Raw genomic sequence first — 14,921 nt, forward strand, 5'->3', positions numbered from 1 at the left:
GATAACCGCCTTACCCTAAAAGTTACCCTCTATTCGGTCCACTTCCTACCCATATGTTACAGGAAAAACGTATGAAAAAATGTACGCAATATTAAAACCTTCAGCCACATTTGTGACCCCAATACTTGTCTGCGATTAATATAATAAAAAACGATGTTGAATGTCAAACTTTAAGGAAGACATCAATTTAGGTTGTGTAATAAATTGCTTTTGCCATCCGGCAGCGACAGCGGGCAATTTGAAAAAGAAAAAAGATTTCAAAAGCCTTCGCACAAAGGTTCCTTATAAAATGTAGCCTTTAACAAAGGATTTTTGGAAATAAAACATTTATTACCACGGATATAAAGTTGTTAGTTTAGTAGTGGCAGATCCAGAATATTGGTCTATTTTGAAACTACATACATACATACATAAACTCACGCCTATTTCCCACCGGGGTAAGCAGAGACTATAGAATTCCATTTGCTTCGATCCTGACACACTTCTCTTGCTTCCTCCACATTCATCAATCGCTTCATACACGCACGCCGGTTCAGAGTAGATCGTATTGAACCTTTTCTAAGGACATCTCCAATTTGATCATCGTAAGTCCTTCTCGGTCTTCTTCGGTATTTTGAAACTACACTGTATTAATTACGTTTATTTATCAGTCCACTAATAAAAGCACCCTCTTGCCCTAACAGTGCCCTTATAAATACAGTCCACTGACTGTACGACTACGTATATTTATGATACTAAACTCAGTAACATATACATAAGCTTTGCGTGTCGGTTGCGTCGTCGCAACTTTAATATATTATGTTTTCATAATATTGCAATTTGCAACACATCGATCGTGTGGAATGTCGTTCTAATTTATCCTGTATAAACAAGCTGGATTTGCTTAGAAGATAAATGTTCTACAATGTTCTATGCGCTTCATTCTATTTTCATTAGCTAGTTCTTGTCGCGGAATTCGTGGACAGAATAGGTAGACTACTAGTAGAGTCGATATTCAGGGTGTTAGTGACATCGTAACGAATACTGAGGGGGATGATTCAGCTCATGATTCTGATTTACTATCAAGTGGAATTTACCGTCGGAGAAATCACGAAAGTTTTCGTGTTCATTCTAGTTATTTTCAATTTATATACTTTTGCGACGGAAAATTACACTTGATATGAACTAAGAATCATGGTCTAAATCATCCCTAAGGTTGCCTGGCAGAAATTGCTGTTTAGCAATAAGGCCGCCTATTGTGCTTATGTTTTATTCGTATGTTTATGTCCTTTATTATATGTTCTTGTGCAATAAAGTATTATTGATTGATTGATTGATTGATTGATTGATCCCTCAAAGTTTTCTTTACGATGTTTCTAACACCCTGTACGCAGTCTATGGACTGTACTTAGAAAATAGAACAAAATAAATTTAAGAGGAGGTTCATGGAATATTAAACCTTTACTACAAATAAAAAAAAGACAAAAGGATGGATGGATGGGATTTAAGGCAAATAAAGAGTATTTCTATTTTTATTAATACTAAGTACAGTCATAAGCAATATCATGAACCCACTTTAGAACCCTGTCGCACTATCACATTTGACATTTAATGAGACTTACGGTTTAATTTGTCAAAAAAGTTAATGTGACATGATTTCAAAGTATGTACATATTAGTACTCGTGACCGTACATACTTATAGAACGGTAACTATCTGCTCCGCACCAAGCGCTAGCTCACCCCTCTGGAACTTACTTTAGTCTTCAATAGCCGTAAGCCGCTAAGGAGAAAGGGAGAGAGCGCGCGGACGGCATACAGTAAGACTGAGACAGGATACGACGTATTTCCAAGCATATTATTTCTAACATCAAATCCACTACGGTTATATGACGCCCAGCGATAACAAAATACACACTCCATTAGTCGATTATTACCCCTGTTAGTAAATACAATTTCCACCAGTTAGTGTTGGTATAGCATCGTTAGATTTTATTCCATCAAGTTATCATTGAAATGCCATGTTTTCCGTTAAATGGTTAAACTGAATGACGTCGCTTTAGAATCCGGGGCAATTGAATCAAGTATTATGCGGGCTTTATATGTAAGTTCGTATTGCAAAAGATACGAACAAGCTACGGTAATTGAATGTTTACATTCGAGGGAGCACAACTTTATAACTACTTACCGTCCAATTTAAAACGTATAAACTCAGAACAATCAAAGCAAAACTTGCTAATTATTTCATCATCGTCATCATCATCATCAATTTACCCGCAACATTATCATCTACTGAATAAAGAAAGATATTTTTGAATTTGAATATAAAATGTTATATAAATTGTTAAATAGATATTTTTTTATAGCTTATTGTATGAATGTAAATACTGACCAATGAGCTCGCATGTTTATATGTTGAATACCTCCTACCACATCATCGTCTCCCTAGCATTATCCAGTTTTTCACAGGGTCCGCTTACCTAACCTGAAGACTTGACAGGTCCGGTTTTTTACAGAAGCGACTGCCTGTCTGACCTTCCAACCCACGAAGGGAAAATCAGCCCAATACAGGTTAGGTCATATACGTCCGAAAATGCATTTCTCGGGGATGTGGATTTCCTCACAATGTTTTCCTTCATCGCTGAGCACGTAATAATCAAAACATAAATTTGAAAACAAACCATTGGTTTAGGCCAGTGCTGCCTCCTACTACATAATTATTTATAATGATTAAAACTTAACAGTTATTATCTACTATCATTTACGCCTCATTGCTTTTTCAATAAACGTTTCGAGTACTAAGTACTTTCCGTTACATTGGTTTTGCAATTAAATTTTATTCTATTCTACAGCTTTTGTTCTATGATAATTGCTATCGCCGTATATGAATCAGAATAAATGTTTATACAATACAAACAACAATACTTTGTTGCACATATCACATTAAATAAAAAAGTCTAAACTTTATAATGTTAGGCAAATATGTGGCTTGGCCGTTTCGCTATCGTCACTATGAGCGTAAGGTAACAAAATTGACTGTTCAATGTCATTCTGTTATATAGTTCTTATAGTAAGAAATGGGCAAATCTCTTTGTCTAACGTGTAAAGTTTGTGCACTTAATGTTTGCATAGTTAGGGCGTGTAGAGTTAGAACCTTGGCTCTACATGAGATTTCATCATGAGACATTGCGATCGATATGATCTCGTCTTGTCAACATTATACATGAAAATGTTTTATTGGCATTCACACTTCCTAGAATATTCATCATCAGCAATTTAAGAGCCACGCTCTTGTCGGTGCAGCATTTTCCATGTTACTTTTTTAGGGTAAAATAGGGCAGTGGTTTTCCTCTTGCCTTCCGTCCGCAGTACTCTGTCTGACGCGAATGTGAAAGTAACTCTGTCTGTCTGTACGCTTAAACTACTGAATCGATTTAGATGAAACTTAGTACGAAGATGCAGACTTAGTGAAGAACATAGAGTAGTTTTTAGCCTGGGAATAACCCTTACGGGCATTATTTTGTTTAAAAAAGGGATTGAAGGCTACGCGGACAAAGTCATGAGCGGAAATTTGGAACAATGTTGGAATCGGGCGCAATCCTTCAGTTGGTTTACCACGTGCTTAAGGGAATGTCTTCCCTGTGTGTTCTCTGTGTGAGTGACTGTACATATCCCTCCTACATATTATACGAGTCCACCATAATTTCTTCTATCGTGTGGGTTGTGAGTTGGATCACCAACCCCATCAACCCTGCTTTCAGGGTTACTATTGAGCCGCCAAAGGCCCCTGATATGGCTCTAGTAACGACTACTAACTTACATCAATAAGTAGTAACTGGAACCAACGGCTTAACGTTGCTTCCGAAGCACGGATGATCTTACTTTTGGACAATCAGGTGATCAGTAATGTCCTAACTAAACTAGGGATCACAAAGTGTTCCCCACTGAGATTCAAACCCGAGACTTCCGGATCGTGAGCACAACGCTCAACCACTGGAGCACGGAGGTCCTCTACCATATAAAGAAGAATCATTAAAAAGGATTTAAGAATAAATGGATTATGTGGCTTTACTGTAAATAAGAAACATGAACGTATATATACGTATCTTTTGGGTTTCCGTTTACCCTTCTGGCTGGCTGATGGATTGGACACTGTAGTTGATACTGACGGTGACAGATTGGACTGTATAACTTTTTAAAGAATTTTTGTTTTTATAGCACACACCCGTGCTTAGGGAGCCTTTTTAAAAAAGAAAACATAATATCATCCCTACCGTAAGATGAAACGTACAGTCATGAATACGATGTACCCACTTTAGAACCCTGTCACACTATCATATTTGACATTTGTCAAATTAATTTGTCAAAAAAGTTAATGTGACATGGTTTCAAAAAGTATACAGTACTCGTGACCGTACATTATAAACTGTAGACAGAATATTATATGGATCAAAGATATATATATATCTAAATATATAAAAGGAGAAACTGACTGACTGACATATCAACGCACAGCCTAAACGGCTAGACGTAGGCACTTGAAATTTGGAAGGGACGTAGCTTAGGTACCGTAGAGGTGCACTAAGAAAGGAATTCCCGGAATTCTCATAGGAACGGGAATCAGCGGGAAAATCCTTTTGTATGAAAAATCTAAACCGCTTAAGTTAGACGCTTGAAATTTGGCATGCAGGTACCATAGTAAACTTAAAGCTTATTTGCAACAGGATTTTGCGAAATTCCCACGGGAACGGGAGTTAGCAGGAAAAAACATTTGTATGAAAAAATCTAAACTGCATAAGTTAGATGCTTGAAATTTGACATGCACCCCACACACAAAGATCTCTCTTTTATAACATGCCACGCGGACGAAGTCGCGGGTAAAAGCTAGTGTACATATATTTATACGTCCCACTGCTGGGCACAGGCTTCTCGATCAACCAGAGGGAGTATGGTGCATACTCCACCACGCTGTGCTTCTGCGGGTTGGCGGAGGCATTTGGGCTAGTAACACGCTCATCCTGGCTTGACAAGAGGCGATGTCTGTAGACATCAGGGTTGGTGAGGAGAGTCATTGTCATAAACCTACACGTGAGTCAGCAGAAGAATTGGTTAGGTAAAACTTCAAACGAAAAGTAAAATATTTTGCAAATACCTATATACAATTCATCATCTCCCTAGCATTCCGCTTATCTAACCTGAAGATTTGACAGGTCCGGTTTTTTACAGAAGCGACTGCCTTTCTGGCCAAGGGAACCACCCCAATACAGGTCAGGTCATATACCTCCGAAAAATGCATTTCCCGGGAATTTGGGTTTCCTCACGATGTTTTCCTTCACCGCTGAGCACGTGATAATCATTTAAATACCTTTAGACAATTATACAACATCAAATAGTTATACTTCATTGCAGACACAGGAAATACAGAAATACTTATACAACAAAAGTGAAATAGAAAGAGTAGGTACAATAGGCGGCCCTTTGGCTAAGTGGCAATCTCTTCCAGACAACCTTTGAGAAAAAGAGATAGGTATTGGATGTATATGTTACTGGTCGAATTTGGTTTGTATTTAACCGTTTGTTCTAAGCGTCTGTGTGTCTGTTATAACATAACATAAACTGCCTATATACGTCCCACTGCTGGGCACAGGCCTCCCCTCAATCAACCGGACCCGGTCTGGAGCATATTCCACCTCGCTGCTCCGCTGCGGGTTGGTGGAGGTGTTTTTACGGCTAATAGCCAGTGTCTGTTATATTTAATTAAATACATTGAGTAATTCTGTCACACTGCATGGTATGGAATCGCTCATGTTAAGTAATTGGTTGCTTCTATGGACTGGTTTATGTCATGTGGTAAACTTTGTCGCGTAATATCAATGTTAGGTATATCAATGGTTAGGTACAATCGCTCCTACGACCAGTTGAAGTCTTCTTCTATCGTGTGTCTTCTTCTGGTGTCAGGGTTACTAATGAGCCGCCAAAGGCCCCTGACATGACTCGTGTAACGACTACTTACTTACATCAGTAAGTAGTAACCGGGACCAACGGCTGAACGTGCCTTCCGAACCACGGATAATCTTACTTTCGGACAATCAAGTTATGATTAATCTCAACACCTGCCCGAACACCTGCACGCAGGAGGATCTGATGAGCGCTGCAGATAACGTCATACTTGTTGCCAAGTTTTGGGCCGATACTATTTAGTTTGCCATCGACACGATAAGAAGATTAATCTCATAATAAGCTTTGTTACATAAAGTAAGTTTGACATGAGCTTTAAATTTATTTGTTCTTGTTTTGTAATAAGGCGGGCAATGGCAAAGTTATCATTTAGCCAAGTTTGTCTGATTGTCAGTCTCGATTGCCAAGTTAGACTTAGTTTATTGTCCCTTGACAAATGTAATATTAGACCCGTCTACCACACTAACTTTGTTCCGATATGAAGTGCGCTCGATAAGCACCCTCCACAAATACCCCAAGAGCATTTGTATTTATTGTTTCGAAACATTCTCATTAGGTAGGTCGGTATATTTTGATTTAATAATGTTTACGTGGAATAAAATGACGTACGTAAACGTAACGTAAACAGCCTATATACGTCCCACTGCTGGGCACAGGCCTCCCCTCAATCAACCGGAGGGGGTATGGAGCATACTCCACCACGCTGCTCCAATGCGGGTTGGTGGAGATGTTTTTACGGCTAATAGCCGGTACCAACGGCTTAACCTGCCCTCCGAAGCACGGAATCATCTTACTTTTTCGGACAATCAGGTGATTCAAGCCTGAAAAGTCCTTACCAAACAAAGGACAGTCTCACAAAGTGATTTCGACAATGTCCCCATCGGGAATCGAACCCGGACCTCCAGATCGTGAGCCTAACGCTCTAACCACTAGACCACGGAGGCTGTCAAATGTGAAATAAAATGACAATACGCTTAAAATGTTATTTAGCATGTTTATGAGCGTATTTCTAGTGTGGTACTTATAGGTACAGTGCGTAAACATAACAGAATTCTACCTTAATAAGATGATGTTTTTCAGATTATAATTTATGTAGGTACTTACCCACACGCAAAGTAACATATTAAACACACTATGTAAACTACACAACACACAACACACACACACTATGTGTATGTTTGTGTGTGTGTGTGTGTATGTATGTATGTATTTTGTTTTATTATTATTATTTGTTTATATATAATATGTATGTTGCTATCTATATTCTTCTTATCGTGTCAATGGCAAACTTTCTTTTTATTTTGATAGGTTGTGCCTGAGTGTATTAAGAAGGGTCGTCACTGATATTTTAAAACAAAGATAAAAGATGCATAATGCCTGTTATCCATGAACTTGGAAGGTTAAACGAAGGCAAATTTTACAGCGCCATCTACATTTTTTTGGAAAACCAAGAAAGTCCACTCCTCAAGCTGTACGTATGTTACTGAAAATATCCACTGGCTAACTATGTGATTGCAATGCTCTGTGTACTCGAGCTCATGCAAATCGGCGGCGACCGCTCATTTCATTATCCGACAGGTAAACACGACCAGAGGTCGAACCTCCATGCGACCAACCATTTTGGTAATATAGCCATGTAAGGATTTAGTTACAAACTAGTTTTTCTATCGTGAATATTTTTTGCGTTTTTGCCGCCCATCAAGTTTCGTACTTCTTCTTCTATCGTATGGATTGTGAGGTAGATTACCAACCCCATCAACCCTAGTGTCAGGGTTATTACTGCGCCGCAAAGGATTCTTAGACCACTCGTGTAACGACTACGTACTTACATCAGTAAGTAATAACCGGAACCAACGACTTAACGTGCCTTCCGAAGCACAGATCATCTTACCTTCGGACAATCTGGTGATCAGCCTGTAATGTCCCAAACAAACTAGGGATCACAAAGTGATTTTCGTGATATGTCCCCACCGGGATTTGAACCCGGGACCGATCATCTTACTTTAAGTTTCGTATTAATTAAAAACTACTTTAGAGGAGCAAATAACTGGTCCAGGGCTACTACCATACCACACTGATTGATTGAAGGAAGGCCTGTATAATTTGTTGCCAGGACCAACGCCTTTACGTGCCTTCTGAAGAATAGAATTATCTTAGTTTTTAAACAACACACATTCTTACAAACTGATTTTAATAATGTACCCGCCGGTAATCCAACTTGGTCCTCCACATCGTGAACCGAATGCCTTAACCACTAGACCACAAAGGCTGCGTTCCTGACGACTTTTAGCTTGCAAATTCTCAAGAACGCATACCTACTTACTTATATCGACAAGAAAACGTTGAAAAGAAAGAGTAGGACAAGGTTTTCGAAACACAGATGGAGCAAAATTTAACTCCATCAAAGAATACTTAGCAAGAATCTTCACCTAATTAAGCAAATTCAACAGATCGTGAAAGTTTTTCACCCCAGTGTCTGCATAAACTCATTATGCGACCTCCACATGGGATCACGTCTCCGCTTCCTAACTTCTTGTATATTAAGTTCTAAACTGCATCCACAAACTACCAGGATCCCTAACTTGCTAATGAATACATAATGATATACGCGTTCGATTCTCGGTCGGGTCAACTTTGAATGCAAACTATCCTAAGGTCTGGAGTTCTATGTCAATCCGGAGTAGAGCAGTGTCATGGAGTATATAATCTTCCGAATGCCTCCGATTAATGACGAATAGAGACTTAGAGAATCGAAAATTATTCTTCTCTATCCCCCTATCCGTTTTTTAAAACTTAATATCACACCTATCTTCCATTGAGGTAGTTAGAAACAAAGGAATTCCACTGACTATACTGACACACCTCTCTTCGTTTCTTCCATTTCCATCAGAATCTTCATAAATAATTAACCTAAATTGACTGCAGTATGTTCGCTTAGACCCCTCTAACTCTACCAAATACATTTACCTCGTAAATCATTTCGAAAGTGTCAAAATGTGGAGCAGCGTGGTGGAGTATGCTCCATACCCTCTCCGGTTGTAGGCTGTTTATGTTATGTTATGTAACTTACCGTAGCCAAAATTCTCAATTTGTTCAGCTCCGGTCCGCGGAGGTCCGTATTGCTCTATGGTTCAGTCAAACAGAGCAAGCAGTAAAAATAAACAAATTCTAATAAAAATAACTAAACCACCCTAAGATTGTATAAATACGAGTGTTTATAAATAAGATTTGTGGTCCAAAAGGAAATGAATGCACATTTTAAACAGCGGATCAAAAGCTTAGCATCTTGCATATTTCTTTCATTTTTATCTTTATTTGATATTTTTCTCTTGTGCGGTAAACATTATGCAATGTTTATCTTCTTTGAATTTCAATTCTTAATTAAAAAGAGAAATAATAATAATAATTATGGATGTGAAACGTGGACGCTGACTCAGAAAGACAGAGAGAGACTCGAGACCTTTGAAATGTGGAGGATGGAAAGAATAAGTTGGACTGAAAGAGTTACTAACGAGGAAGTGTTAGTACCTAAGAGTTAAATAAGGTTAAGGGAAAAGAGGCAAATATTGAGAGTTATTGAGAACAGAAGAGGCAAGATGATTGGACACTTAATAAGACACGACGAATTTATTAAAAACATCATAGAAAGGAAGCTACAAGGGAAGAGAGGAAGGGGAAGACCAAGAAGAGCTTACTTGGAACAGATTAAAGAGAAGGCGAACGTCATGTCTTATAAGGAGGTGAAGGAATTGGTCTTTAAAAGAAACGTGGACGCTGACTCAGAAAGACAGAGAGAGACTCCTGATGTAAGTATGTAGTCGTTACATAAGTCATGTCAGGGGCCTTTGGCGGCTCAATAATAACCCTGACACTAGGGTTGGTGAGATTAGTATTCCACCTCACAACCTACACGATAAGAAGAAGTAGTGTTTGAAGTATATTTCATATTTCCCAATGTGTTTCTCAAACTCCTCGAAGCAATATCTAATGTTATATGACTTCTCGTAATAAGAAAACCGTAAGCCCATCCGATACGTGTGTCAATATGTAAAATGCGTAGAAACTCCCGTACATGATCCGGTATGAGATTTGATTTATTTATGAGCCATACCTTATTCCTTTTGAATGTATCTCATTAAGCCAAATTCAATTTGTACAATGTTAGTAGGTTTCTAATATCGAACAATGGTGTGGAGGAGTACCTAGTATTAGATGAAACAGAATCGATCGGCATAATCTCGATTGATACATCACTATGCTAATGTCACAACACTGGCTTCTGTTCTTTACGGAACTCGTACGGCGCATTTAAGCTTTTTAAAACATTATATTTATTGAAATATAATCACTAATTTTACTGTACTATGCCATCTGTCTAATACTAGGGACAGGTACCAATGATATCTATTTAATCAGACAGGGTGCATGAAAGGAGCTTCACAGTGTGGTGTTACTACTGATTCCTAAACGTCCGGCGCACTCTAAGTAGTAACAGTTAGGACCATATCACATTAGAACATAATGGCGGCGCAACCATATTCGCGCTAACGAGATAATCTAGCCAAACTAGGGATTACAAAATGATTTTACTCCTACCAGGCTTTGAAACCGGGACCTCCGGATCGAGACCCAACACTCAACCACTGGACCACAGAGGTATATAATAAAGTGAATTCATCCCCCTAGCATTATCCCGTTTTTCATATAGAGTCCGCTTTTCTAACCTGTAAATTTGAGAGGTCCGGTTTTTTACAGAAGCGACTGCCTGTCTGACCTTCCAACCCGGGAAGGGTAAACCAGCTCAATACAGGTTAGGTCAACTTATTCTAAAAGTGGATTGTTATAGTAAGAGCGGTTGAAAAAATACCTTACCCTCAAACTATGCACAGATTAAGGCGTAATGTAGAATTCCATACCAAACTTCGTCTGAAGCATTCTTATACATAATATTAGCCCAGAACTTTCTAGAACGTTGAACAAGTCCTTGCTCGACGAAGCAAAACGTACTATACTAATTTAGCCAAAAGACTCAGTTTCACTATTTTTTGTACTTACGCTTTGAGTTTTGGAGTTATTCAAATGAAATTAACGGAATGAAGTTGAATTCCTACAACTGTGAATTTCTGGAACTTTGGATATGAATTAAGATGTATTGTAGATAAATGAATAATTTATTACATTAAAGAATATTTACAATGAAACTCAGTATAATAAGCTAGTTTCCAACTACTCAAATCAGTTACTTTTTTCTAAACGTCAGAACACGAAATTACTAAGGAAATTGTATCAAAAGGCACACAGTTATGTCATAGAAAAATGTGATTAAATGTCGGACTAGTTATTACGTTTTTCTTTATTAAAATTCATAAATAATTTGACGACTTTTTTGTATTATTTGAATAATACAAAAAAGCGCTTATATCGCTTTAAGCGATAAGGCCGCCATTTGCCATGTACTTAATTAAGAGACTTTTTGTAATTATTTCTTTTTATTTTGGTGCAATAAAGTGTATTTGTATTGTATTGTACTGTATTGTATAAATTTGTATTATGAATTTGAATAAATAAAATAGAAAAAAGAAAATGTTTTCTTGTTAGTTTTAGATCTGTCTTAATTTGAGGGTGATTGATGGTAGGGCCGGCAGAGGAAGACCTAGAAGGACTTACCATTGACCAAATTGGAGATGTCCTTAGAAAAGGTTTAGTACGATCTACTCTGATCGGGCGTGCGTGTATGAAGCGATTGATGAATGTGGAGGAAGCAAGAGAAGTCTGTCAGGATCGAATCAAATGGAATTCTATAGTCTTTGCTTACCCCGGTGGGAAATAGGCGTGAGTTTATGTATCAATGTGTGTGTATCTTGAACCTAATACACGACCCAATTGCCACAGATCAGAGAATAACTGGAACTGAGTCGAGTGGCTAGTAAAGTATTCGACACAAATCACAAAAACAAGGGAGATATGCCCTCAGTGGTGAATTACAAGAATCCGCATATCGCCTGTTAACTCACGTCGCGTCGGCGTAAGAAGCGGCCGCACCAAGACATTTCTGGCTGGACCGCTACATCGGTTTACCCACCGGTCATTGCGTAGTTACACAAGCTCTAGTTGTTATTACGCGATACCAAAGAAGCAATAAATGATGCAGAAAGTTTTGTAATACGATCGTTGTCTCATACAAAATTATCGTTTTGTGCATATTTCGGTTCCACTGGCTATGCTCTCGCGGCATCTCTCTATTTTTACTAACAAAATATGGATTGTTACTAATTGTTACATTGTTACTAACAAATATGGATTTAGATCTGAAATAAAAATAATTCATTCATTCTATTGCTCTCTGATATACAGGGTGTTAGTGACATCGCAACGAAAACTTTGAGGTATGATTCCATCTATGATTCTGAGTTGATAATAAGTGGAATTTTCAGTCTCAAAAGTATGGAACCGAAAAGAATTAAAAAATACACTAAAATTTTGAAAAATGAATTTTCTGACAGGAAATTCCACTTCATATCAACACAGAATCATGGTCTGAATCATCCCCCTCAGTATTCGTTACGATGTCACTAATACCCTGTATATCGACTCTACTAGTAGTCTAACTATTCTGTCCACGAATTCCGCGACAAGAACTAGCTAATGAAAATAGAATGAAGCGCATAGAACATTGTAGAACATTTATCTTCTAAACAAATCCAGCTTGTTTCTAGGTGAGATATACGTAACCGTTGCTTAAACACATTTATTTGCCGTGTCTAGTACCTACTGGAAGCTCTAATACAGATTTATTTCAGACATCAACGATACAACCAAATAGACACCTAATGCTTGATTTATATCTTATTATTACATTAATTCTGTCTGGTAAGGAAGGGATGATGAAATTGGGACGCTGTGTTCTGATTAGCTCAATCAAGATCTTAGACATAGGATCATAGGTAGAGTATATGGTGTTTAACATTTTTCATTATAAAAAGTCCGATTATATCCTACTAGGAGGACATACAATATTTACAATAATCATTACATTGTATGTTATGTATATATAAAATATAAAAATAATAACTTACATACGTACCACTCACACTGTTGGGCACAGGCAAACTCTCAAAATAATTAACAACATAAATATAAAAACAAATAGACAATGAAAAATACAATTAAACAAACCATATCAGTAATTAATATTCATCAAGCTTGTAATATGATTAACGTATTCAAATATTGTGCAGTGTCACGGAAGTGGTCGCGATTGATTGAACAATGTCAGACGGCTGCTTATATATATATATATTTTTTTTTTTTCTTATAAAATCAATTTTACAAACACTGGAATACAGACATCGGTAAACCCGCAAAAGTTTGTCTTGATGTCTGCTCCTCGCACCACGTCACAATGGTTGACTTATATTTAATAAAAATTACAAGCTATACCTGTAGGTAGGTACTCTGTCTACCACGATAATCAACAATAAATAGTATGTAGTATTATAATTTAATCTATGCTAACAGGTAGGTAGTTCTAAACAAGTCACAGTCCTCCGGCAGCTGATATCTGATCTATTAGTCGCATGTTTTGACAGAATCCATTCGGAGCTTGTTAGGAGTCTAGAGACTACACCGTCGATGTCTTCAGGTAAAACCGTTATTCATGTCTCTTTCTTCCTGCAACTAGGGACTTGAATAACTTGCACAGCACACTTTGTAGAAAAGCAAAATCTTTGTTATTGTTTCTTTTAGTTCTTCATTTATAATACAGTTCCAAGTTCTAGTTAACACTTCAATTATTATTTTACTGTCAAGAACACATAATACAACCTTTTTCAGTTAAAAACATTTGTGTTTTTAAATGACTTTTCAACCAACTTCATAATATTCATTTTATGGAAAAATACTAAAGCTTATTCGAATTCCTTTTCTTTTCTTATTATACTAAACTTCTTTCGCGTTTTTTTTTCTCCTTGGGTTTTTTATATCCATTGTAAGTATACGTCTGTAAGTATTTATGTTAATAAGTATACAGGTGTTAGTGACATCGTAACGAAAACTTTGAAATATGATTCAGACCATAATTCTGAGTTGATATCAAGTGGAATATTCCGTCCCAAAAGTATGGAACTGACAATAATTTCAAAAACACTATCATGAATTTTCCGATAACAAATTTCTCTTGATATCAACTCAGTACCATGAGCAACACTGTACCGAACACTGAGGGGAATATTTCAGCTCATGATTCTGAGCTAATTTGGAATTTTCCGTCGCAAATTATGAAACTGAAAATATTAAAAAAAACTCTATCATTTTCATGAGCTTTGCGATGGAAAATCCCACTTGAAATTAACTTAGAATCATGAGTTAAATCATCCCTGATAGTTTTTGACACGATGACACTAACCCCCGCACGTACCCGTACGGCTACCTGGGGGTTTAAATAGGCGACAATTCATCTAAGAAAGCAATATTGCTTTCTTAGATGAATTGCTTCGATGTGGCCATTTTAACCACCCTATACGTACTTGCAGTAATGTTAATATTAACATAATTCTCTTCTTGTCCTTAGGTGTGACAGATGCTATGATGCCAGATGATCTGAGCCCGACGGCTCCGCCCAATGACTCGACCACGGACCCTCACTTCTTCATCACCTTCTACGATGTGGTGGAGCGACACTATGTCAACCACACGCCTAACTCCACAGAGGTCAGTAAACATTCTTACCGTAAATAACTTAAACAATATTAGCAGGTTTCTACATACATACACACTTAAACTTACGCCCACCGGGGTAAGCAGAGACTATTCCATTTGCTTCGATCCTGACACACTTCTCTTCCTTCCTCCACATTCATCAATCGTCAGAGAAGATCGTGCTGAACCTTTTTCTAAGGACATTCCCAATTTGGTCAATGTACGTCCTTCTAGGTCTTTCTCTGCCACCTTTACTAGCAACCTTCGCTTTAATATACTGCTTTCGTAA

At 37.6% G+C, this 14,921-nt stretch overlaps 1 protein-coding gene across 2 annotated transcripts in view; it reads left to right on the plus strand.

Annotated features, from left to right (window-relative positions):
* LOC126369404 (tachykinin-like peptides receptor 99D) overlaps nt 1-14,921 on the plus strand; it is a 212,498-nt gene that overhangs the window by 176,665 nt on the left and 20,912 nt on the right. For both annotated transcript variants that reach the window (XM_050013807.1, XM_050013808.1), the window contains exon 2: nt 14,505-14,644. In XM_050013807.1, coding sequence (XP_049869764.1) covers nt 14,519-14,644 — 126 coding nt within the window. In that variant the 5' untranslated portion in view covers nt 14,505-14,518. The remainder of the gene's footprint in view (nt 1-14,504; nt 14,645-14,921) is intronic.

This window comes from Pectinophora gossypiella, chromosome 9 (genome assembly GCF_024362695.1).
Source record: "Pectinophora gossypiella chromosome 9, ilPecGoss1.1, whole genome shotgun sequence".
In the NCBI taxonomy this organism is placed as follows: domain Eukaryota; kingdom Metazoa; phylum Arthropoda; class Insecta; order Lepidoptera; family Gelechiidae; genus Pectinophora; species Pectinophora gossypiella.